We start from the raw sequence: 26,953 nt of genomic DNA, 5'->3' as shown, positions 1-26,953 counted from the left end.
GATAGACTGGAGAAGCTGGGGTTGTTCTCCTTAGATCAAAGAAGGTTAAGAGGAGATTTGATAGAAGTGTTCAAAATCATGAAGGGTTTAGAAAAAGTAAATAAAGAGAAACTGTTCCCATTGGCAGAAGGGTCAAGAACCAGAGGACGCAGATTTAAGGTGATTGGCAAAAAAACCAAAGGCGACATGAGGAAAAACTTTTTTACACAGTGAGTAGTTATGATCTGGAAAGCGCTGCCTTAAAGGGTGGTGGAAGTAGATTTAATCATGGCTTTCAAAAGGAATTGGATAAATACTTGAAGGGAAAAAATTTGCAGGGCTACGGGGAAAGAGCAAGGGAACGGGACTAACTGGATTGCTCTTGTGAAGAGCCGGCATGGGCTCGATGAGCTGAATGGCCTCCTGTGCTGTAACCATTCTATAGTACCTGCCAGCCCTACAACCTCTACCACTGAGAAGGACAAAAGCAAAACCTTTATTGGAGCATCATCACCTGCAAGTTCCCCACCCAGTCACATGCCACCAGATTTCCCAGTACCTCTGCACCCAAATTGCACCAGCGGGAATGATCATAGCAGCAGATAAATTTCCCCTCATATCTACCAAGAATGGTTCTAATCTGTTTCCTTGACCATCATTTTGTCAGTGGTTGTCAGCCACTTTATTTGCATGATTACAAGATGTTTCTTGCTGCTTACTATTCATGGCGGATTTGTAGTTCTTGCTGAAGCTGTCGTTTGTCTATCACTGCTTAAGAATTTTTTTTCCACTGTCCATGGTCATTCATCATAGTCCAGGCCTGACTGTCTGAGTGACTGTGGCTGCAAAGTCCAATGTCAGCACCAAAAAGTCTTATAAACATTGTTCTCTGCACAAATTGTCCGATGTGTTTCCCTACATTTCAACAGTGACTACAATTCAAAAGCACTTTATTGGCTGTGAAGCGCTTTGAGACATCCTAAGGCCATGAAAGGTAATATATAACTGGACGTTCTTTCGTTCTTTCTTTTATTCCACAAATCACTTTCCCTCAGGTGACACAAATTGGAAAAAACCTCATTCCAACCAATGCCATTCGTTCAGAAATTTTATTTTACGTCTTAAAGTGCTGGTAAAATTAAATTTGTTTATTTTCATTGTTTTTTTGCCATTCATGTGTCACAGTTTCTATTTGTAAATGTTTCTGCTTGGTTATCATAATATCATCACTGGGTCAAAATCCTGGAACTCCATACTGTTGTGGAGATGCCGGTGATGGACTGGGGTGGACAAATGTAAGGAATATTACAACACCAGGTTATAGTCCAACAGTTTTATTTGAAAATCACAAGCTTTCGGAGGCTTTCTCCTTCGTCAGGTGAGTCAGGCTTTCTCCTTCGTCACCTGACGAAGGAGAAAGCCTCCGAAAGCTTGCGATTTTCAAATAAAACTGTTGGACTATTACCTGGTGTTGTAAGATTCCTTATAACAGCACTGTGGGAGAACCTTCACCACACAGACTGCAGCGGTTCAAGAAGGTGGCTCACCACCACCTTCTCAAGGGCAATTAGGGATGGGCAATAAATGCTGGCCTTGCCAGCGATGCCCACATCCCGTGAAAGAATAAAAAATAATTGCTGGATATTTTAGTTCCACTGAAGCAGGGTGGAAAACAATTCCCATAATGTGACACTCCCATACACACAGAATCTGCCTACACCCACCAGAAATCGCAGTAAGAAGGTCAGATGTATGTGGAGAAAACTTCTGGCAGGATTTTCAACATTGAATGACCAATTTCAGGGGCCTTAGTAGGTGCTCTTTTCACCTGGGGTGTATCTTGGGTGCCCAAGAGGCTGAGGATCCCTATGATAGTCTGGGAATGCTGAGGTCCCCATCAACCCCCTTACAAAAAGCTTGATTCACAGCCCTTCCACTGCACTTCTGCCAGATTATAACAGGAAGGGCCATGAATTTTCAGCCAATGGGATTTTTAGCTGCATACATTGATCTGAAAGAAAAATGGCAGCTGAAAATAGCGTGAAGAGATCATTTGACTGATTTGATTGTTCAGTTTTGTGGTACTTGCTGTTTCATGAATGGTGGCTTTGAAAAAATGAGGAATTTGGTTGCTCAGTTTTGTGCTGGTTATTCCTCATTAATATTTTTCCTCCTTTTAATTTGTTCACATTTACTTAAATATTTGATCAGTAACTTAACAGGTAAATTGTTATTTAAGCCAATCATGATTTTCTGCCCTATGAATGTGTGATGCTTTGGAAGTGTGACATCTCGGAGGCCAGACTTATAGGTATGATGCTACAGATGTGTCCTAGATACAAAACATAACTTTGTTGATTTTGTTTTTGTTCTCTTCTTCGCGTTTTCAACATTCAAGCCCAGGGACTAAATATAATGGCCCAGAATTTGCTGTCAAAATAACGGTGAGGCTAATGGCGTTCACTGTTATTTATGAGCAAATCGTACAGCAACTTCAGGCGAAGGACAGATCCGCAGTTAAATGCGAAAATCCAAAAGTTTCTGTCCGAGATGCGCTGCTCTGCCATTAGCTTTGCAAAAACAGCATCTGACCGTCTGCCTCACTAATGAAATACATTGAACAGCGTGAAGTTGCTGTATTTGCAAGGTAGATATGAACTAAACTCACCATAGAAAGTTAAGTCAAGTCATTTCAAGTCTAAGTACACTTTTAATGACGTGATAAGTGTTAATTACTGTCAGTCAACCTCTCTGGCATTAAAAATTAACTATTACAAGAGTCTCATTCCTTCAGGTTTTTATTGTCATTGGAGATTTTTTTTAAATTTAAAATTTTCTTTTATGTTTTCTTTCTGTTTCTTTTTTTTTCTCTCTCTCTTAATCCAATCTTTCTTTCCCTCTCTGTACCTGATTGGGCATTAAATTCACCACTCTAACTTACACTTTTGTCTCAGTCCTTCCACTGTTAATTTCACAATCCTTCAATCTGATTGGTTAAGGAGGTACACCATTGCTTGCCCTGTTCACTCAGATCCCAGATGCCCTGTAGAGGGTGCTGCACCCGTCCCACCTTGCACTTCCAGCAATTTGCGGCGCAAAATATCATGTAGATTAAATGGGCAAGGACCAAGTCTAACTAACAGCGGGCGCCGTTCGTTGACCAGATTTTGGGCCATTATCATACCATACAAGTGCATTACTAGATTAATTTCACTCTTGAGAAAAGTCGTTATAAAGTCACTGCTAGACAGTAACACTGCTAAATGAACCAAACTGGGTTGTGACAATCTGTTCATCTAGCACCTGTCACTAATGTTACCTGACATGACATAACTCTGCTTTAGGATGCCACAGCATCTGTCACTGTCATAACACCTGACTCTAACATGTCACAATATTGACATGTCACTTACTCTGACATACCACAGCACTAACATATCACTACGATATAAGAATTATATGGGCTTGTCATATCATATGTCACAGACATTTATCAGTGTAAAACTGTTTCCAGATAAAGTTCTGCCTTTTCCTCATATTACTATCTTTTTTAACTATGATTTTCCATTATATTTCCTTGTGTCCATACACAACTCGCAACATGTTTTTCACTTCTTGTTTTTATTCTCTTCTTCCTTTGCTTCTCTTTCTTGGTGGTTTTCTGTCTTTCTGCTTTTGTTTCTTAGACTTAGATTTTCCTCCAGGAATCCACTGTTTTACTGTCCCAAAGAAATTGGGGCAGGGAGGCCTGCTGCAGAATCCTTGCCCCTAAAATTGATCTACATTCCTTTCTGTCACTCCATCCCTGTCCACTGATATGGATATCATGCATTTGTCCATTGCCCTTCGGGGGGCGGTGGGGGGGGGGGGGTGCACGGAGGGCTTGGGATTTCCGTTCGTCCCACCCTGTATCACCAATGTTCAGGAAGCCCAGAAGAACGGAGGCAGCTAGGGGAAGTGTGGTAGCAACAGGCTGGAAAACTGGCTGGCAGGTAAGAAAGGCCCACCTCTCGATCTCCTATACCGTGCAGATTGCTGAAACACTGATCCTGAACTCCAGCAAAGCCTTTCCAAATTTCAGCCATCACTGATTAGAGGGTTCCAGCTCTCTTTAACATTGCTCAGTCCATTTCTGGTGTTGCAATAATGGGCTCCTTCTGCAGAGCGAAGATACTGCTTGGAGTCCGCCCTGCACATGTAATTGATCCTGAACCAGGAAAATGGAATGGGGTTATGGCGGAGTCAGGCTGCAGGGAAGAAGTCCTGCTTTGACTCAATTCCAGTAGGAGGAGGAAAATCCAGGCCTTAGCCTCTTGAATTTGCACTTCTCTGTTTCGATTCCTCTTTGCCTCTCTCCTCCATTTCCTCTCTGCCCTGTCAGCCTACTCATGAAATCATACACAAGAGACACCTACCTAGCTGAAAATTACACCAAACTATACGCTTTAGATTCCTCCTCCCTCCAGACTCATACATCCACTCAAACACTATGTAACCCCAAAAGTGGAAGCGGTCAACTGAAAATAATTACCGAACTTCCAGATGAAGTATAATTTCAGTGTTAAGCCAGATTTGTAGGGTACTGAGGTGGCCCACTGAAACTCTTGGGAATTTCATAAACTTGCAGCAGAATTTATTTTTGGTGTTTTGAGAAAGCATATGTTCCTGCCACACTCTCAAACTTAAAAAATTTACCAGTCTGGAGCAGAGTTCTGCACATCCACATAAGCATGCTTGCATAGAGATGCGTCCTGGTAGCAGATTGTAATGGGGATTACCAATCTCAGAGAGGTAGTGCAGTATAAGTGTAGCCTTAGTTCTCTTTTATACATCAACGGCACATATCTGCACTCTGCGTAACACACGATTATTGTTAAATTGTGCATTTAAAGCTTACTAGAGTTAAGGCAAAACAGAACTGAATATTACATGTCACAGTGTTTGCTGCTTTTGATACTCTAGCCCTTTATACGATTATATGGATCACCCAGTGACTCACCATCTGTACTTCTGCTGCTAAAATTCTCAGCAACTGACTTAAAATTCATTACGAACACAGTCTCAGAATGCCCCGTCAATGGTGGAGGTTGCTGATTTCAGGCTAAAAAAACAAATCTGTTTCTGGGATTTGTAATATCAAAATTTAAATCTCTTGTTATTTAAATAAGTTTGTATTTTAAATGGTATAACAAAGGATATTAGCCAGAGACAACAGTCAGAAGAACAAATGTCTTACAACCTTAACGCTGGCAGTAACTGTGAACATGGAAAAATGTAGAAAAACTGTACAAGGAACCCACGGTCATCAGAGATTTCCAACCACTTAATGCATGCTGTAGTATGACTACATGAGCAAATGTCTGCATTTGAACTTCTGAATACAAGGAATGGAGTGTTAGGTGATGATCCCACTTGGGTGGCTGTTTGCCAGACACCAGTGATGTATACAAAGATTTGACACTGGTGTTCTGGGCAGATACCTTGGATTTATATAAAGAAAGACTTGCATTTATATAGTGCCTTTCATGACATCAGGACATCCCAAAGTGCAGTTTTTAAAAAAATATATTAATTCATGGGATGTGGGCGTCACTGGCGAGGCCAGCATTTATTGTCCATCCCTAATTGCCCTTGAGAAGGTGGTGGTGAGCCGCCTTCTTGAACTGCTGCAGTCTGTGTGGTGAAGGTTCTCCCACAGTGCAGTTAGGTAGGGAGTTCCAGGATTTTGACCCAACGACGATGAAGGAACGGCAATATATTTCCACGTCAGGATGGTGTGAGACTTGGAGGGGAACGTGCAGGTGGTGGTATTCCCAAGCACCTGCTGCCCTTGTTCTTCTGGGGTTTGGGAGGTGCTGTCGAAGAAGCCTTGGATGAGTTGCTGCAGTGCATCTTGTAGATGGTACACAATGCAGCCACATGCACTGGTGGTGGAGAGAGTGAATGTTTAAGGTAGTGGATGGGGTGCCAACCAAGCTGGCTGCATTGTCCTGGATGGTGTTGAGCTTCTTGTGTGTTGTCGGAGCTGCACTCATCCAGGCAAGTGAAGAGTATTCCATCACACACCTGACTTGTGCCTTGTAGATGGTGGAAAGACTTTGGGAAGTCAGGAGGTGAGTTACTCTTGTCACAGTCTGCAACTTCAGAATCTATCTGTCCATTAATGGAACAATGTAGTCCCATTTGGCAGACTGTACAGCCAATGAAGTACTTTTGAAGTGTAATCACTGTTATAATAGAGAACGTTGAGCTGTAGCTGCAGTTTTTGGTGTCTTGTCAAAAACATGAAAATCTGGTACACTTCCAGCAGCTTTTGTACTAATGCTAAAGTCTTAACATGTAATCCTTTGAAAGATCCAGCCGCATATCTCTGCTGTGGGGGAAGGTAGACACAGGCAAGGAGTAGGCTATTATTATCAACCCCAATGACTCCCACGATTTTAGATTGTACTGATCCTCGGGACAACAGATGAGTTTTCTCTGTGATCTGCCAAATGGGACTACATTGTTCCATTAATGGGCAGATGTATTCTGAAGTTGCAGCTGTGACAGGTAGAATTGAACTTTCTTGGGGATTCTCCAATTTTATCAAATGCTCTAGCCATCTTTACCAGTTGTTTTCTTCAGTACATATCAGATGATATTACCAAATTAAAAGGAGTGAGCCTTTGGCTTAGTGGTAGCATTCCTGCTTCTGAGTCAGAAGAAGCAGGGCTCATAATCCTGCTTCAGACAGCCCTGGTGAGTGGAGACATCCAACAGGGTACTGGTGGGTGTAGGTGGCCCCCTGTTATTGTATGAGTTGTGGGAGCCCATAAACCTCTCTCTATATGGGACTAATCACCCTGGCAGCTGGTATAAAGATGGTTATGGTTATGAAAAAAGTGTTCTTGTTGCAGCCTGTCAGACTGTTAATCAGCCTACAAATCCTTCCATTACTATTAGCCAAGGGAGGAACACAACAATAACCAAGCTAAAGAGGTGAATGTTGTAACTGAAAAGAGTTTTAAACACATGGAGCAGCAACAGTTGGGCAATATCACTGTTAATATTTCTTGACAGAAGCGTAAACCTGGCTTTCTCAGCATTTAACATAAAACATTGTGGGGGTATTTTGCACTCCCAGTAGGGACAGGCGCTGACACAATGTGATTCTTGGGAAATAGTGGGAACACAGTACATGATTTTAGTTCATTAATAGACAGAAAGTTATGGGCTGCACCCTGTAATTTTCAGAGATGTGCTTCTTGTGAGCACTGCTCCCTACTGGGAGCACCAAAATCGTGGGATCACCCTTACTGTGGCTCCATACACTTTTGAATTCTGCAAATATCTGACTACAATGTATTTAAAGTGGAAACATTAGCTTCTCTGAAGAGGGCAGTGTTGTCAGCAATATAGTTTCTAACAACATGGACCAGGTCATTGACAAGGCATAATGCAGTGTTGAGCCAAGCAGGTTTCCTAAGGGACATCTATGTGGATGTTGGAATAGGAAGATAACCATCCATTTATTATGATCCAGTGTTAGTATCTTTAAGTAAGTCACATATGTAGTTCAGCAGACTATCAGATATTACACAAATGGACAATTTTCTTTAAAGAGACTGGATTCCATATCCAACCAGAGAATCTGGAAATGCTGAAGGCTACTGTCATTCTAACTTTGTGATGAATATTCAGAGGTTCATTCCATTTCTGGACCAAAGTTAACCCATCTGGTCTAAAGCCAAATTGGTGACCAGAGAGCAGGTTATTTTTGACTTGATATGTTGGACATACAGGAAGGCTTTCTGGACTATAGTCTACCATTAAGCATGTGGCAACTCCCCATATTGGAACGTCTAGTATCACAGGTCTTAAGTAAAGTGAGAGAATCTCTTGTGACTGCTCATGCTGTCACTAAAGAGGCATTGGGCTCCAATCAACAATTGGCTTTCTTGACTAGCTTCAATGTGCTGGAGGATCAAATTGAGAAAAACTTGAGCCAAGGCGTTACAGACCTCAATGTTGCCCCAAATTTGCAGTCACACAGATCAATGGACTTGTTGAGGGAATTCTCAGCAATAGGGCCATAGGTGGAGTAAGCACAGATAAGATGGTTGTCTCTTTCAAGGAGATGTCACATCTGCCACAGATGGTATATATGTCATAAAATAGGCAGTTTCAGCCATTCACCAAGTAGATACGACACTGAGGTACTCATAATACAATCTAAAGGCTTACATTCAGTTGTTTTAGTTGGGCTAAAACTTTTTCAATTGAAATGTGCAATTTTACACAATGGTAACAAAAATCTCACCTTTTTCTGCTGGTGCACCTTTTTGACCTTGCATACCTGGTTCCCCCTTCCTTCCTTTTTGACCGTTTCGTCCTGTATAATTAGATTGCATTTTAACTTGAAAAGTTATTAGGAAACGGACAAAAATGAATATTCTCTAAAGCCAATTAGAAACAGCAAACCAACAGATTTTAGTTGTTACCTGGGAAACCCTTTAGTCCTCTTAAACCTGGTATTCCTAAATTTTAAGAAAAATATCAATTGTATAAACATTACAACATTAATTACAAAAGGCAAAGACAATTCTAAAGACAAAATTTGTGTTGCCAATAGTTTTTTATTGGTCAGGTATTTTACAGGAAATGGCTGGATCAAATGATAATTGCTTTTAAAATCACATTCTGAAAATAACAATAAAACAAATAATTTATCTGCCAGAAATTAAGCTATAAGCACTGCACTTGCATGATAAATTAATAAATAAGTGTTTTTTGCTATAATTATTAATATTAAGAATGTTTGTTACAATCAGCCAATCAGAATTAGCTGCAGCATATGACTATTTTATGACAGTTTATCTTTTAGTAACAAAAATATCATTTTAACATAAACAAAGAAATCAAGATTACATTATTTATAAAGAATGAATGTAGTTACAGTAAGTAAGAATCCAAAATTGAGAAGACATTATTCATATATTAATTCTAAAGTGATGTATGCAAGTTATATTTTGGAAATGTCCAAGAACTGTACCTTGATCACCTTTATCTCCTTTATCTCCTTTTGGACCTGATAAGCCTGGGATCCCTTGTGGTCCTTAGAGAAAACAGATACAGATGTATATTTTGAAAATTGCATTACTATTTTTAATCGGTAATTTTAAATGGTTGTCTTCTAACTATTCACCTGCTATTCCAGGCCTACCAAAGTCTCCTTTCAACCCTTTGTCTCCATCGTTCCCTTTCTGACCATGCAATCCTTGAGGACCCACATTCCCTTTTACTCCTGGACTACCTGAAAAATAAGAAAAATATGTTCTTTTAATTTTGTTTTGATTGTATGAAAAGAGAATTCCACCCCCAAATAAATTGCACCTCTTTTCATGCAAGTGATGACGTGCTGGGCATGGTCACCTGGGTATCAGCAGCCCTCCAGTACTTCACCGAGTAGCCACTCTTCATCTGTGCGCCTAAACAGCAGCCTAGAGTTTCCACTATTGGTTGTAAATTAGACCTGAATGGAAGCACCCAATTTCTGAGATCAGCTCATCAGCAGGTGCAGATTAGGATGGGTGTAAGGAGCACAACTCGAGGGAAGTGAATTGCATGGAAGTAAAATTTAAAGACAAGGGAATAATTAAAAGGAAGTATCAAAAAAAGGGGGACAAAATTTCTGCAAGTATTAAGAGTTTTCCAAGGCTCAAGGAGAAGTACTAAGAAGAAACTGGCAAAAATAAGAGGAAAACAGAGAAATCCAAGGTGCAGGCAAAAGTCTACAGGTATGTGATGGAGCAGGTCAGCACCGACCCCCTGTTTGATGGCTGTTGAAATTGAGGTGGTGCTGCTTTACAGAGGATAATCAAATGAAAATGGATAAAAGTTTGGTCAAAGAGGTGAATCATAAGGAGGGTCTTAGAGGGGAGGGTAGGAAGTAGAGAGGCAATGGGGTTTTGGGAGGGACTAGAAGAGAGTGGGACCTGGGAGGCTAAAGGCACAACTGCAAATGATTCTCAAACAGAATGATGAAAAATAAAATACAAAATAAAAAACAACTTTATCATTCATTCATATTATATTCCTCTGTGGTAATTTGAATATAACTGTTTAGTCGAAACCCGGCAGTCAGTGTGTGGGGGAGGGGGTCTGGGCGTTATCGGGAAGGGGTAGCCTGGCACAAAGGAGACCCTATGCTTCCTTGTGAGGCTCAGAGGAGCACTTCTGCCCCTCCTGGCCCAAAAGGAAACCTAAAAATAAAACTTTAAATTTTACCTTATGGGAGTCTTCTGGCCTAAGATCTGGTTTCCGACAGGATTGGCCTGTTGAGGAAGCTGTTAACCACTCCCCCGTTTAGGTCTTCAACTAAAATTGCAGATCAGGTCCATATTTAAAGTGTCCCACTTGCTTGCTCAAAGGATTAGGTTAAGATTGGGACATGGCGGGAAGGCAGCGGGATCGGAGAGGGTAACTAACTATCCTTATTTTAACTGCCAGCCCACGCCCCCAACCTGGTTTCCACCAGGTGGAGTCAGTTAAAATCGGGGCCTTTGTTTCCCTAAATTGCTACTGTGACTACACTTCAAGAAAAAACTTCATTGGCTATAAAGCACTTTGGGATGTCCTGAGGTCACGAAAGGTGCCACACAAATGCAATTCCTTTTCTTGTTAAAGAGATGGCGAGACATGTATTTCAAGGCTACTCAATTTGTGTAATTAACTGAGGATAATTTACTTCATAGCAGTAAAAAAAAAGAACTATTAAACTACAGATACTTTAAGTCATGAATGGCCCATTAAAATAGACAAATTGATGGGCTATTCCACTATTAGTGGATGAATGCTTAATGTGTTTGCATGTCATTCTTCCATTGGCTTTTTTAGTTGTATTGTTAATCCATTTAAAATAAATGAGTTGAAGCCTTTCTTAAAACAGTGGACAGAGAACATGTTGGGAATCTGTTAATATCTCCAGCAGTTAATTCTAGGCTTAAATGTCTTAGTGGTGAGGAATATGATTTTTTTGACGTTAGCTCCAGCAAAAACTGTTCTCAATTGTTAACAAAGATCAGTCTACTGTTTGAGCTTTGTAATCAATAAAAAAAAAATCAGTGCATAATGCTACTAGATGTTTTAATTTAGCCATATTGATGACCAATGTATTTTGTTTGATTTCTGCTAGGATTTCAGTTTGTAACAGAACTAAGAGAGGCAGAAGAGATTAACCTGGTCAAATTTGTCTCTGTAAGGCAGACCCTTGGATGTTCCTCCCACTAATGCATGTCAAGGTTAGAAACAAATCAAAAGTAAGCGGGTCTTCTGCAATTATCCTGAAGTTAGAATATTTTTAGTGCTGAAAGTAGGAACCAGTTTCTTTATCTTTTCAAGTATTTATTCTATGATAAGTATGAGCAGTTCCCCAGTGTCAGGTATGAACTGCATTACAAAACAAGTGCCATAGGTCAAAAAGCAAAATACTGCAGATGCTGGGAATCTAAAACAAAAACAGAAAATGCTGGAAATGCACAGGTCAGTTAACATCTGTGGAGAGGGCAGTGAGTTTACATTCTGGGTGTGGACCCTCCTACAGAACTGAAAAATAAGAGGCAGATGTACCATTGGAAAAAGGGGGAATATATATTTGAAAAACTAACACAGCATCAGTGGAATGATTACATAGGTGTTATATGATTTTGCAGCTGATGGTCTCACATATCTGAATATACCAACCTAGGCATTATCCTTTTTATTGCCTAGCAATTAATCCCAAAGTTGGACTATAGTTTAAAGGAATGGGAGGATCTATTTTTGTTTTTGTACATCAAGAAATTTTTGGCACTCTTCAAGGACCTGTCCATTCTGGAATGTATCTCTGTACACAATAATCGATAGCCCATATAACTAAACACTTTTTCCTGGAATACAGTATGAGCAGATAAGCACTCCAGTTCGACTGAGAAACCGAATATTACCCCACCCAATTCCAGTAGGTATGAGTCTTCCATGAAAGAAAAGATTAATTCACACATGTCAATGACTTCAAAATCAACTGTGACAATAGTTCAAGGTTCAAACTAGCGAAATGCACATTTCGGGCTGAGGTCAGGATGTTCTTCACACAAGAAGTGACCAATATAATTTAATTTCATAACGTTACCCTTTACTCCATGTTGACCATTCATTCCAGAAGGACCCATGGATCCTAAAATATTAAACATATTAAAAATTTTAATTTAAGAAAATATTCACATCTGATTTATAAAATTAAGTTATTCATATGCTCAAAGCTTACCATCTTTTCCAGGGTCACCCTTCTCGCCCTTGCTTGTAAAGCCAACAGGCCCTGCTGGTCCAGTTTCTCCTTGTCTGCCTTTATCACCTTTTAATCCATTTATACCTACATATGTTTGTAGACCCAAAATAAGACCAAAAATTTGAATCAGTACAGTGATGGGAAGATTGAAGGGGAAGATTCTTTCTTATAAATATTGGATTTACGATTTCAATACACCGACTGCATAGAAAAAAATCTGTGCCCCTAATTGCTAAAATATGGACCACAAATTGATGCAACTTAATAGCATATCCAGATAAATTCTGCTTAGGAAGAATTTTTAAAAATCATTATTGAGACTTTCTTCCATTCATTTTTACGATGCCAAATTCCTGTGAAGAACATACAGATTATTAAAAATATTTGTTATTTCTGATCAGTAAATGTTCAATAGTTACAATATGCTAGGTCAGGCTGAATACATTTTTTTTTCCTAATTCCCCCAAGTGCACTTTTCCAGTAAAGCTGAATCTCTGCTGATTGATTCCAGCAAGCGGCGGGTCCCAAATGATGCAGTGCAGCTCGCAGTGGAGGGAAATTGGCTGACTGTAGTATGCAGCCAGCTGGCAGGGAAGATCGGTTGATGGTGGGAAACGGATGCCAGGTTGATGAGAACAGGCTGGCAGCAGGCTGGAAGACTTTCATGGGGTCTGGAGGAGCATCCTGTTCCTCCTGGCCCGACAAAACGTTTTTTAAAAAAAACAATAAAGTACCTTTTGAAAAAGACCTCTAGCGATTTCTTTAAGCCTCTCAATTTCTCTCAAATTCTCCTTTAGACATCTCAACATCTGGAGAAAGTGGGACTATCTTGCGTCATGCATGCTCCGCCTATTTCTCCATCAAAATTGCAATTGGGATCCTCCAACAGGTGCAGGACCCTGATTTGCATATTAAAACAGCCTCCTGCCTGTTTTGGGTGGGATTGCTGGTTGCCCGTTTAAAGGCCTGTCTGAAAATTGATTCAGGTGGGCAAATGAGTGCACTAGATACCCATCCGATTCCCCTCTGCCACTTTCCCATTTTTCAGGTGAAAAACGGGCAGTCCAAAGTTGACATTCCCCCCTCCCCTATATGTGTGAATCAATGGACTAATCAGTAACAGCGATCATAGCAATTCTGATTAAAAGTAAGTTTTATGCCTTATCTACCAGCTCTTCCACGATAAAAAAATTGATGTATCTGCATTCCTAGATTTCTATGTTCATCCACTTAGTTATGAATCTCAGAATTTAAATCATATTTCTCATTCTTCTTTTACCCAAAATGTATTATTTAATAATTCCCATGCATTTGCCTATTTGCCCACTCTGCTAGCCTATCCATGTCCTCCTGTAATCTCTTACCGTGCTCCTTAATTTGGTATCATCACCAATCTTTGATATCAATCCTCTTGTTCCTATGTCCAAATCATCCATATAAATGGAAAGCAAAAGAGGTCCCCACACTGAACTGCTTTCTTGGGGCATTTGGGGGTCCACCATCCATTCCAGAGTAGGGATCCGTGGCATTAGAAATTTTCCTCTGTTAGGCTGAAAACTGACTTTAAGGGGTCGATTTTTGGGTGGCCGAGTGGGTGCGGTCGTGGCGGGGCGGGGGCTGCTAAAATTGGAATTCCCAGGGTGGGTCGAGAGCCCGGCTCCAACACGCCCACTTCCGGGTTCCCCAATGACGCGCTTAGATGCGCGCGCAGCCCCAGCATTCGGGACTCCCACCAGCAATTAAAGCTGGCGGGATCCCATTTAAACCAATTAATTAGACAGTTCAGGTCGTTTGCAGACCTGATTGGGAGGATATTTTAGAAGGGGTGGGATTTTCATCTCAATAGAGCGTGTTTCGCGTACTGGGGGAAAACTCCCAGTTGAAACTGACATGTTGCAGCCACCAGCCTGTGGCAGCTGCAAAGGTCCATTTGACAGGTCGGGGGGAGACTCTCACTCATTGCAGGAGGCCACTCTGTCACTTTGGACAAAGTTTGGCCTGCACCACCCTCCTCCTAACACTAAAATTCACCAACTTGGAACCTCAACTCCGGTGTACAGACACATTAACCTACCTTGCGGACCCCTTCAAACATACATCTTGTGGATGGGGGCTGCCATAGCTGCAGTCATGACCTCATGGAGGACAAACAGCATCACCAGCATCGCCAGCCACGCTGTCCACCTCTGACACGTGGAGCTCCACAACACAGTGCTGCGACACATCCACCTGCACAGCAGGAGGGAGGGCAACCGCAGAGAGAGATGCGTCGCAGAAGGCACTACCCTCGCCACAGGGTCTACAGACTGAGGCTCGGCTTCCTGGACCTCTCTGAGGAGCAGTGCACACGGAGGCTCAGAGTCACTCGACATGTAGTCGTGGACATCTGCAGCCTCCTTGATGCCGAGCTGCTCCTGGCTGGCCCGGGCACCATTTTCTTACCTGTCGCTGTCAAAGTCACCACTGCCCTCAACAACTTCTCCTCCGGATCCTTCCAGGGTGCCACCGGGGACATCGCCGGCGTCTCTCAGTCGTCTGCACAAAAGAGCCCTGCAAATACACCTACACCCACTCTCAGTGACACAATGGGTGGCATCAGGTGTGGGTCTTCATGGTAATCCTCAGGAAAGGGAATTATTGCACAAAGTAGACAAGATTTGCAAAGACGTGGCAGTAGTGGTGATAACAAATTTTAATGTGGTTGGCAAAACAAACAAAACTAAATGAAAAACATGACATTCTGTCATACACCCTTGTGCATCTCCTTTGTGCTCACAAAAACTTAGGCTTACGTTTACAGGAACCCCTACGTGGTGCTAACTGTATGGCTTCAGCAGAGGTAGTGGCAGGTTGCTCTTGTCCATGCCCGGACCAATGAGATGCTTTGCGCAGACGCCCTCTGGGTTTTGGTGGCCGTGAGGGCCCCTCCAAAGACTGCTCCACCAGCACCTGTGCAGGGGCAGACTCAAGCACCTGGAGAGGAGGCAGCATTGCGGGTACTGGTTGAGAGGGGGGCAAGGGTGAGACGTGGAAGCGCTTTGAGCGGCGTCCCCACTTCCATGTCCCCTTTCACCATCATCCCTCTCCTGGGCCAGGCCCACATCAATCCTTCCACCCTGCTGGACGACAGTTTGGAGGACTTGTGTGAAGCCTTGGAAGACCAGTTGTAATGTATCTGTCAGCCTGTTTAAGGCGGCAGAATGTTGCTCACCCTGAATCTGAACGGCCGTTGTCCGGGCCTGAATGGACTCATTGTTGAGCCGTGCTTGAAGCTCAATAGAGGCTAGCCTTTCCTCCATCGCAGACATTCCCACACCTACCCATGACACTATCTCAGAGGTGCCTTCACATCCCTGTGACAGTATTCCACTCATGCAGGAGTTGGACTCCTCCATTCTCTGCGGGATTGTGGAGAATGCGCGTGGCAACTATTCCAGTACCTCGGCAATGTGCTGCTGGCCCTCGAAGACTCTCCTTTTCACGGCTGGCCCCCAGGGTTCAGCATGTGGGTCCAGCTGAGCAGAGCCTGGAGAAGAGTGCTCCCACTGACGCGGACTCTCCACGGCTGCCCCTGCCACCAGGGTCTGCTCGTGCTCACATGTGCGTGGTGACTCACCATGTGCAACCCCAACTAACAGAGGACGGGGACCCACCGAGGTGTTTGTATCTTTGCTGGTGGATGGCTGGTTCAGATGTGACGATGGACCCTCAGAGGCCGGCAGGTCCTCTGAGGAATCGCCCTCCGCAGTCACGGTAGTTGCAGATGGCCCTGCAAGTGAACGGAAATCAATATTAAGCATGTGAACAGATGCTGAAGTGCTGTAGATGCCAAGTGATGTTAAGATCATTCGCTATCATGAGTGCTGAGAGTTAGATTTCTGTCACCAGCCGCTTGTGTGCTTCCAGTCTCGGCGTCCGCCACAGACAGGCACTCCAGCGTGCGGCTTATTTCTATTGCCTGCTGCTCCGCGTCCGTTAGGACCACCTGGTGTGGCGGGCCCCCTCCGGTCCTTGCCCTCCCCCGGGCATTCTGGCATCTCTTCTCCTATCAAGGCAAAACACAGAGAGGCATGATTGAGTGATGGTTGCATAGTCACCCGCTGCATGCATTGGTGTGGGTGGGGGTGACCGTGAGGGAGATGCATGGGAGGGTGCGTGTGAGACATAGCCATGAGATTGTATGAGGATTGGGTTGCATGGTAGTGTTCGAATGGGAACTGGGGCAGTAAGTGCAGGCAAGGTGAGGATGATGGTTGAGTGGATGTGAGGAGTGATGCAAGAGCGTTGAGGTGTGTAGGGGGAGGTGGTGTGTGTCAGCTTCACCTCTGACTTCTGAGCGGTCCGAATCGCTCCCACTCCCTGGGTTCTAGACCTTGGACTTATTTGGGGGTTGTGACAAAGTGTAGCAGACAACTGATTTTGGTGTAAGAAACTTTGACCTTTATTCAAGAGAGGAAATACAACACAACAATCTTAACACTCTAATAAAATGGGGAACACTTCAGTACACGCGAGGGAAATTACAGTAGAAAGATACCTCACCCCTCCCAATCCCATTGTACTAGTTAGGTTGGACTCTAAAGGACCAGAGATAATGCTCACCAAACGAATCTTTGACAGTAATTCACCCAGAGGTAAGTCAGAAATAGATTGTAGAGTGGAAACTTTGCGGATCTTCGGTTTTCTCCCGAGTTGGTTTTCTTTGGTCGCGGTGGCTCAATATTACCCGGTTGGTTGGTGGTAATATTCGGTTGGTTGTTTCGTAAGGCCCTTGTTGCCGCGAGGTGTCTGATGGTCACTGGGACTGTTGCTCTGGTTTCTTCTTGTGTGTCGGCCTGCTTCTAGAACTGCTGTCCTTCCCTGTCCAACTGCTTTCCTTGTTGTCTGCTGGAAACTGCTCTTCTTTCCAGACACAGGCAGATCCAAGACAAGCAGCCCACCACAGCCAGCAAGACTGAGAGAGAGAGCTTTCGCCTTGTCGATGTCTCTCTTACAATGGTCTGTTAAAACAGTTCTTACAAAGTTCTTTGATGGCCTTTTGATGGTCCCAATCATATTGCAAATTGCTTCTCCCAATGTGTCATTGTTTTAATTCTGATTTAGAGCTTGTCACATAAGGCTTCCTTTTGTATCCAACGTCCTAGGTGTTGTTGGTTTTGCTTTAAAACAAAAGCATGGTCCCACCATGTCTGGAAAAGTTACCTCTTTCAATGGGAGTGATTGTCGACCCCCTGCTGTCCGTTTTGCATTAAAACAGAGACATGTCTGAAGCTCCACAGTGTGTGTTTTGTTGATTTCATCTGGTGACCTCTCAACTATCCTTCCATTTTAGGTTTATAGTCAATGGCCAAAGTTTTCCCATACTCAGGGTTTTTTTAGGGTTTTTCTCCGAGTTTTGGGGGATCTGTGAATTTTGAGAATCTTACAGGTGGCAGTGCAGAAGGAGTTGTGTGGTGGTGGAGGTGATATGGAAGACAGAGTGTGGGAGAATGCGTAAGTATACTCACCTTGGCTGACCTGGTTAGGTCATTAAAGCGCTTCCTGCACTGGACCCAGGTTCGGGCGACATTGCTGCTGCTGACCTCCTCTGCTACCTTGAGCCAGGCCTTCTTGGTGGCAGAGGCAGGCCACTTCCTCCCATCTGATGGGAAAACCGTTTCCCTCCTACTCCTCACCCCATCGAGCAGCACCTGGAGTGAGGAGTCAGTAAACCTTGGAGCAGCCTTGCCTCTGGCCTGCTCCATGCTATAATTTTGGTTCTTTGCTGAAGGAGGAGCATTGGAGGACTGCCCCTTTAAATAGGGCTTCTCCTGCTGACAGTCTATGATGCGGGTGCGCAGTGCGCCCGCTGCGCAGGTCTGCAACGGGAAACCCAGAAGCACGCGTAAGTACCTTCAATTAGGCTGCGATCGCATGCGGAGTACACTGATTGCACTGGGCGCGTTACCCACGCGCCCAGTCGAACCCCGGTGGCAAGCTGCCTCCCTCCTAATATCGGGCCCTGAAAGTTAGAATTTTAGCATTTCAAGGTTAAGCACTTGAAAGATTTATGTGATCATTTTATAGGCATGATCAGGTCATCTATTGATGTTTTGTTTCGAGGGGTAAACTGAAAGTGCTACTATTTAAAGAGTTCTCTGGTTGGTGAAATCTGTCTCTTCTTCGCTGGCACTCTAAGGATTGATATTTGTATTTGTTTTTAGTTCACTTTGAAGTGGCAAGTTTATAATTACCTATCTGCTGGCTTTCTAACTTTGGCTACGTTAGCAGATGTGCCTAGCAGAAGCTAAATGGGAATCAGGGGGAAAACTCTCCAGTGGCTGGAGTCATACCTAGCACAAAGGAAGATGGTAGTGGTTGTTGGCGGTCAATCATCTCAGCCCCAGGACATTGCTGCAGGAGTTCTTCAAGGCAGTTTCCTAGGCCCAACCATCTTCAGCTGCTTCATCAATGACCTTCCCTCCATCATAAGGTCAGAAATGGGGATGTTCGCTGATGATTGCACAGTGTTCAGTGCCATTCGCAACCCCTCAGATAAAGAAGCAGTCCGTGCCCGCATGCAGCAAGACCTGGACAACATCCAGGCATGGGCTCATAAGTGGCAAGTAACATTCGTGCCAGACAAGTGCCAGACAATGACCATCTCCAACAAGAGAGAGTCTAACCACCTCCCCTTGACATTCATCCGCATTACCATTGCCGAAACTCACACCATCAACATCCTGGGGGTCACCATTAACCAGAAACTTAACTGGACCAGCCACATAAATACTGTGGCGACACGAGCAGGTCAGAGGCTGCATATTCTGTGTCGAGTGACTCACCTCCTGACTCCCCAAAGCCTTTCCACCATCTACAAGGCACAAGTCAGGAGTGTGATGGAATACTCTCCACTTGCCTGGATGAGTGCAGCTCCAACAACACTCAAGAAGCTCGACACCATCCAGGACAAAGCTGCCTGCTTGATTGGCACCCCATCCACCACCTGAAACATTCACTTCCTTCACCACCGGCGCACTGTGGCTGCAGTGTGTACCATCCACAGGATGCACTGCAGCAACTCGCCAAGGCTTCTTCGACAGCACCTCCCAAACCCGCGACCTCTACCACCTAGACGGACAAGGTCGGCAGGCACATGTGAACAACACCACCCACACGTTCCCCTGCAAGTCATACACCATCCCAACTTGGAAATATATTGCCGTTCCTTCATCGTTGCTGGGTCAAAATCCTGGAACTCCCTACCTAACAGCACTGTGGGAGAACAGTCACCACACGGACTGCAGCAGTTCAAGAAGGCAGCTCACCACCACCTTCTTAAGGGCAATTCGGGATGTGCAATAAATGCTGGCCTTGCCAGTGACGCCCACATCCCATGAACGGATTAAAAAAAACATGTTTTCACAGAGGAGAGAGGGATAATTAGAACCATTGAAATCATGAGCTGATCTTATGCACCTCACAGTGCCAATTTAAGAATGGCAATGGCAGTCAGGTCATAGAATCATTGAAATTTACAGCACGGAAGAAGGCCATTTGGTCCATTGTGTTTGTGCAGGCCGAGAAAGAGCTATCCAGCCTAATCCCACTTTCCAGCTCTTGGTTCGTAGCCTTGTATGTTGCAGCACTTCAAGTGCATCTGTCCACATTTTTGGTTGATAACTGATACACAACCAAGCGACAACCTAACGAGAGGAAGGAATGAATGCATGAAAAGAAGAAAAATACAGATGTTTGTTACTTACCTTGACCTCCTTTTTCACCCATCCTTCCTTGATTCCCTTGCAGCCCTCTATCTCCTTTGGAACCGGGAAATCCATTATTGCCACGGTCTCCTAAATAAACATTGAATATTAATAATAAGTAGAATTGATGCAGATCACTTTAATAATTTCCATTGTGGTGTCTATGAAACATTATGAAACTTTATTTTATTTTAAATCTGATATTTTTCTCTCTTTCTTCCCTTGTTGTCAGCCGTTGCTTAGTGATAGCGATCTCGCCTCTGAGTCAGAGATTGTGGATTCAAATCCTACTCCAGAGGCTTGAGCAGAAAATCTAGGCTGACACTTCAGTGCAGTAATGAGGGAGCATTGTACGATTGGGGGTGCCATCTTTTGAATGAGACATTAAACCAAGAGTCTTCCCTCTCAGGTAGATGTAAAAGATCCCAAGGCACAATTTCGAAGAAGAGTAGTTGTATTCTCCTGGTATCATATTGTTGTTTGAGGGACCTTGCAGTGTGCAAAATTAGCTGTTGCATTTCCTACATTACAACAGTGACTACACTTCAAAAGTACTTAATTGGCTGTAAAGCACTTTGGGACATCCTGAGGTTGTGAAAGGCGCAATATAAATGCATGTTCTTTCTTTCTTTCTTCTTCTACAACACTGCCTGCTGTTTGAGTGCAGTTTCAGGGTGCTGACAGCTAAGTGACCATTTTTTATGTGCGTCTGAACATAGATACCTAGATTTTCTGCTGCTGGCTGCCTGTTGTAAGGCCATAAATCAGTTGGATGATAGAGGTAAATGGGCAGGATTTCTGTCCTAAGAGAATGCCACCCATTTCATGCCACGGTGTTGTTTCTGGGGCTGGGTGCCAGCAGCATCAGAAGCATCCTCCCTAAATAGGGGAACGTTTTTTTAAATATTCATTTTGATTGGAAACATATCATTTCGCAACATTCTATTGTGCAAGACATTAATCCTGATTTTAACTCGGGCGGCCGTCATTGTGTGATGTCAATGGAGCCCAATCTGCATATTTGAAGAAGGACCCCACCAGTTGCCAGCAGACATTCCCACCTGCCCACAAGCTGGTTAAAATTGGAACCTGTGATAAAACAGCAGAATCCCAGCGGGTAAATACCACGGGTAATTTTAACTGCCTGCCTGCCAGTTTCCAACGGGTGGGCAGGGTTAGAATTGCCCTTATTTCTAAAGGACAATGTAAAATGAGTGTCCAGCATTGTTAAATGGCAGCCACTAATTTAAAGTGCACTGGTAAGTATATTCAATCTGTTATAGTTAATCATTTTTTGACTGTTTTTAAAACAATTTTAAAATATCAAACAAAAAGAATATCAGATTTTTTTCAGCTATTACCTACCTAGTTCTCCTTTGCTGCCTTTAGGACCTGGTGGGCCTAAATTATGGAATACAAAAGTCTTTATTAAATGCAGAATGACTATCAGTTTATCAAAGCATGAACCAGAAAACAAAAACATATGTAGTCTTTCTTTTAAAATGTATAGAAAATGGGGAAATGCAATGATTATAGCAATTCAATGAAAACTATTCAAATACTGTACCTCTTGTGAATGAGTGATTATGTATTTGCAGTATCAGTTTATTGTTACTCATGTTAATTTTCCATAGGTCTTCTTCCATTTTATTTATTTTCTTCCCACAGTCTTCTTTATCCTTAATGGATGAATGAATGATCTTTAACTGTTGCCATATATTTTTAAAGCCTTTGATGAAAATTAAGCTTTCGGTAGATGGTTTCCCATTTGAAAATTCATCTAATTGACTGGACGTATTTGCATCTTCATAGTACGTGAAAGTAGGGTGTTCTGTTTTTTCCAGAAACAACTTTAGTGCAGAAAATCTTTCTTCTACATCATTAAGTTCATCTGTGTCTTTCTGTAGAGTGCAAACTAGAGGAGAAGCAAATTAGAGATCTATGTAAAAAGCGTGGTTACAATTTTATCCTAAAGTAATATCCCAGTGGTGATACATTCTATCAACATGTGTTAAGATACATTAAAACAACTGAAATAATCACAACCTCTTGTGTATTCCAATGAGTGATAAAACTCTTGATTTTTTTTCCTCATTCTATTTATGTCTCTATATATTTCAAGAAACTGAAATTTAATAGAAGTGTAGATGTATTAAATATAACAATGTAAAAAGTCCACAGTACTATTACACTGCCACAGTTGTAGTGGGGTGGAACTTTTACTTGCTGCTTTCACTTGGTAGTGACCCTGTCCTAAATCCTAGAGATGGGTTCATTAAATAATAGAGGTGGATACCTGTGCCTGCAGCTTTGCAACAGGGGTTCCCACTCTACTGGCCACTGGAAAATCAAAGTGCCACCCTGCCACTTCAAAGGTGATCACAAAAGGTCTGGACAGTGGAGGCTAAATTTCAAGATGGTCCCGTGTTGGTAGGCTCCCATTCAAATGGTAATCAATCCCTCTGGAATCAACTTCCATTTGATTCCTTCACACATCAACTGTGGATCAATGGTAGCCTTCTTGTCTCTGAGTCAGAAGGTTGTGGGTTCAAGCCCCACTCCAGAGACTTGAGCACAAAATCTAGGCTGACACTCCAGTGCAGTACTCGGGGAATGCTGCACTGTCAGAAGTGCCTTTCAAATGTAATATTAAAACAAGGTCCTGTCTGCCCCCTCAGGTGGACATTAAAGATCACAAGGCACTATATCAAAGAAGAGCAGGGGAGTTCTCACCGGTGTCCTGGCTAATATTTATCCCTCAACCAACATCTGAAAACAGATCATGTGGTCATTATCACATTGCTGTTTGTGGGACCTTGCTGTGTGCAGTTTGGCTATCATGATTTCTACATTACAACAATGGCTACACTTCAAAAGTACTTAATTGGCTGTAAAGCACTTTGGGGTGTCCTAAGGTTGTGAAAGGCGCTAGATGAATGCAAATCTTTCTTTCTTTCCTTGGTAGAAATGTTAACTTGTGATCCAGAACAGCATCTATGCCTGCTAACAAAATCTTTTGTTATTTTAACTCATCCATTTAAAATAAATAGTTAGTATACCCATCAAAACAGTTAATAAAAATCTATTTTTCCATGATAATATTGCAGAGTATAATTTAAAGCTTTTTATATGATGCTAAATGTTTCATCAGCTCCTGTAAAGAAAAAGTGCTTTCTTCACTATTTCAGTTCCAAGTGATAGCGGATATTTCCGTTACTGTCTCGCCACAAAGGGTTGTTAATCCTTCAACAATAACTCCTGCTTGATTCTGGCCCAAGTGGTTCTTAAACAACACACTTTAATAGATTGACTTACAACAGTATTATTGTTATAATACAACTGTCATCAGATCACATTAAATGTCAAGCAATTAATACAACCTGGTTTGCCCGCGGACTCAGATTGATCAGATCTGACCTCTGTGGGTTGCCTGGGTAATGGACTTCGGACTGTCCTCTCGAGAGCTCTAACTTTTGGGAGGGAGCATGTCCTATTTTTATACTATTTGGCTGCATTGTTCCGCACATAAGCATCTCTGTCCTTATCTCCTGATTGTAAATCATCTCATTCCCATGCTGACTCTATGTTAAACAACTTGGGATGAGCTGTACTCACATAGCGTGATTACTTCATTCTTTATCTCTGCTGTGTAAACTGTTTGTTCCACTTAGAAATGTGCAGGAACCTTTTATCTGAGTACTGCCCCCTCATATTCGACTTTGCATGGTTCCACCAAGTCTACGTCCATAACATCTTTTCAATGCTATCCATCTAGGAAAAGGCTTCTCATGATTTATTATGCCTACATAATTCTAGCTTTGTCAAGCTGACCTTGTTTTCACAGAGTTGCTGAATCATGCCCCCACCCTTCAACATTTGCCCTCTTGCTAAAATGTTTTTGGCACTATGCAAGTCGGTATACTTGATTATGCTTGTTTCAAACCATATTCTTGCACCAAGCATGTATCTGGTAAATGCCTACCAGCACTTGAATATAATAGTAGTCAGATGTGCAAAGTGAATTTTGTACTTCTAGTGTATAATAATATATTTTTACCGAACACCAAAGACCTGCAAAGACCTGTTCTAAATCAAATTCTAAATGTTGATTTAAAGTAAAAGTTGAATTAATTTACTAAAAAAGGTGCTAGTAAAAATGAGAAAAAATATTCAAATCATGAGCATTAATTATGACACTTAATCAGACCTTATGAAATAAAATATAATTGTTAGTCTTAACTTGTTTATGAACAGAGTCCTCAAATACATATGACATGTTGGATCACTGAAATATAAATTGGAAAATTGGAGATATCACTTCTCTTATCACACAATCCTAAATCAAATCAAAATATTAGCTTAATTCACAATTTGCAGGCTTAAAATTACAGAGAAAATGCTGATTAAATTAAATAAAACATCTCTTGAATTATTGTTCACATTATAATGCTGGATATGGACAATTAAGTTAATGTTTTTAAAAGGGTGCACTATGGTGATGCCATTATGAAATTAGCTATTTAATAAGCTCCATATTTCCAACTTATAAATCATATATTTATCAAACTGTCCATAAATATATTTTCTTTGCTTTACCCCTCACATCCAAAAACCTTAACATTTATTAGAAAGTTAATTTATTGCCAATATTTAGTTTAAATCTATTGCTTCTATTTATTAATGAAGAAAGCTACTACATTATGTCAATTTTGCAATGTGAAACTCAAGTAGCATTTCAAATCATAGTTATCACTTACTTTTGTATCCCAAGAAAGCAACTGCTGCTGTTAACAAAAGGAGATAGATAATGAATCCGACTTGATAGAAACCAGGACATTTCCTTTCAGGCCTTTTGCCTGTCAAAGCAAATTAATATTAGAAAGTTGGATAAAACCAACATGAGAACAAGCTAAAAGTATTTTGTGTCTATATAAAACACATATACTGTATACAACAAGCACTTCACATACATATTTTATATGACTATACACTGTACACACACATATATAATGTAAACATACACATCTACATACATTTAAACATTACATTCTGTACAGATATTTGCACACTCACACACATAATTGACTATCCTGAAAAGAGAAAAGTAATTCCATATGTTCAATATCTCACTGTTGGCAAATTGGTGATGTATGTTAATGCTCAATGATACCACATTACCTAAGACTAGACATAGCTTAACTTTGATGCTAATTTAAAAGATATACAACATATCACGAGTAACTGATAAAATAAAAGATTTCATTCGTTCTTGGTTCATCAGTTTCATTAAATCTTCAGATGATTAAATCCACTTTTTCCATATTTTGAAAACTCATCATAGTTACTCTTGTGACACTTAAAACTCTTTGAACACTAAAATGCAGTTTGTTTCACAACATCTAAAACTAATTCTCTGCAAATATCTAAAGATTAGTCTTATAAAGTAAAATTAAGAAAATATACACACCCAAAAGAATTCCTTAATCCATAGTATTCTTGGAATAAATTTAAATATCACACTAATGTTACATTTTTAAAAATTTGGTTCAACAAATAGTCCTCAAATGATATGCATTATATATCTAACAGTAGTGCTGTTGTCACTCAATAACTCAATACTGAATTAATGTCATAGACATTAGCAGTAAAGAGCAGTCTCTCTCCCATCCAGCTGAGCTACCTCCACTGAAACCCAGCAAACTGGACTGTGGCAATGGAATAGCGCTCCAACCTAATGGCTCTTCCACAGAGAAACTTTAGTGTTTAATAATCAGTTTTATATATCATTTTGACAATCCACTAAGCTTTAACATGTTCTAAAACACTTTATTGTGACACCCAATGATATACAATTGCTTTCAGACAGTAGTTAATAGCTTCTCAACACACCACAAAATCTTGAAAAATTGAAGGAATTAATAAGTGTTACCTTTATTGTCCCTGTCAAAATTGTTGGTGTCTATCCTGTCAGATTCATACAATGGGTTTACTTGAGTTAGTATCACATCCTTGACCTCTCTTTCTTTATTTTCCATGCCAAAATAATACAGATTTCTCCCTCTGAAACAATGGCCCGATTGTATTCTGTCTAAATAGACTTTGCAATAAACATTTCCAACGTGATTGGAAGTATGAACTTTTGTAACTTTTGATGCTGTGAATTCAGGGTCCCTCAGCTAATGATTTCTATTTTTAGTTCAGGATAAGCTGAATCATACATTTTAACATGAAAGTATTAGAAAAGAGGAACAAATCCATCAAACTAGCTGTGCAGACAAAAAAAAGGACCATCTAGCAAATTCTGTGCGAAAATCCATTGGTTACCAAACCCAATGGGTGACGTTTTAGATTAGATGATGTGAAACAAAATCACGGCTTTATTAAATATAATTTTGAAATAATCTGAATTCTGTTACTACACTTTCAAAATGCCATTAAGATAGTGTTTAAGAAAACATGGAAGCTTGAGACGTACTTTGCAAGCATGTGCAAGCTCCACACCATATACATTAGTTTTCCATGTGCATTTACACTACAAGTTTAGCATGGGGTGTGACGCATTTTCAGCTTTGCACCAACACTAAACTGGCAGTGTAAACCTGGAGTCAGTGTCCAACTTGAGTCCCCAATGAAGCAGAATGAAACTCTATAGAAGGGGTAATCTCACATTGCATTGATTTGACTCTGCATGGAGCGTAAATCCAGTGTGGTGTCAAATCTACAAAAATATGGCTGAGACAGTAGCTGCAGTTTGAGTTCCCAGCCAGGCAGAAGACTGTTTACACTGTTTTGCACCTATCTGGCTAGAACTTTAATGGTCCTGTTTAGGAGAGACCTCTGTGCATGCCTAAATACACAAATGACAGAAATCTCTCTCAATATTATTTAAAGAGTAGGATTTTCTCTTCCCCAATCCCTATAC

The 26,953-nt window shown here is 41.6% G+C and overlaps 1 protein-coding gene across 1 annotated transcript in view; it reads right to left on the bottom strand.

The window, feature by feature from the left end:
• marco (macrophage receptor with collagenous structure) overlaps positions 1-23,994 on the bottom strand; it is a 33,721-nt gene extending 9,727 nt beyond the window's left edge. Inside the window, exons 1-10 of the mRNA XM_067988164.1 lie at positions 23,838-23,994; positions 21,599-21,946; positions 21,397-21,432; positions 20,032-20,121; positions 12,266-12,370; positions 12,131-12,175; positions 9,185-9,274; positions 9,014-9,076; positions 8,463-8,498; positions 8,282-8,353 (exon numbers count right to left, since the gene is read on the bottom strand). Of these exons, the coding sequence (XP_067844265.1) occupies positions 8,282-8,353; positions 8,463-8,498; positions 9,014-9,076; positions 9,185-9,274; positions 12,131-12,175; positions 12,266-12,370; positions 20,032-20,121; positions 21,397-21,432; positions 21,599-21,946; positions 23,838-23,994 (1,042 nt within the window). The remainder of the gene's footprint in view (positions 1-8,281; positions 8,354-8,462; positions 8,499-9,013; positions 9,077-9,184; positions 9,275-12,130; positions 12,176-12,265; positions 12,371-20,031; positions 20,122-21,396; positions 21,433-21,598; positions 21,947-23,837) is intronic.
• Between the last annotated feature and the right edge of the window lie 2,959 nt (positions 23,995-26,953).

This window comes from Heptranchias perlo, chromosome 7, assembly GCF_035084215.1.
Source record: "Heptranchias perlo isolate sHepPer1 chromosome 7, sHepPer1.hap1, whole genome shotgun sequence".
Taxonomy (NCBI): domain Eukaryota; kingdom Metazoa; phylum Chordata; class Chondrichthyes; order Hexanchiformes; family Hexanchidae; genus Heptranchias; species Heptranchias perlo.
Note: the sequence above shows the minus strand (reverse complement) of the source record. Positions and strands in the feature narration are given on the sequence as shown.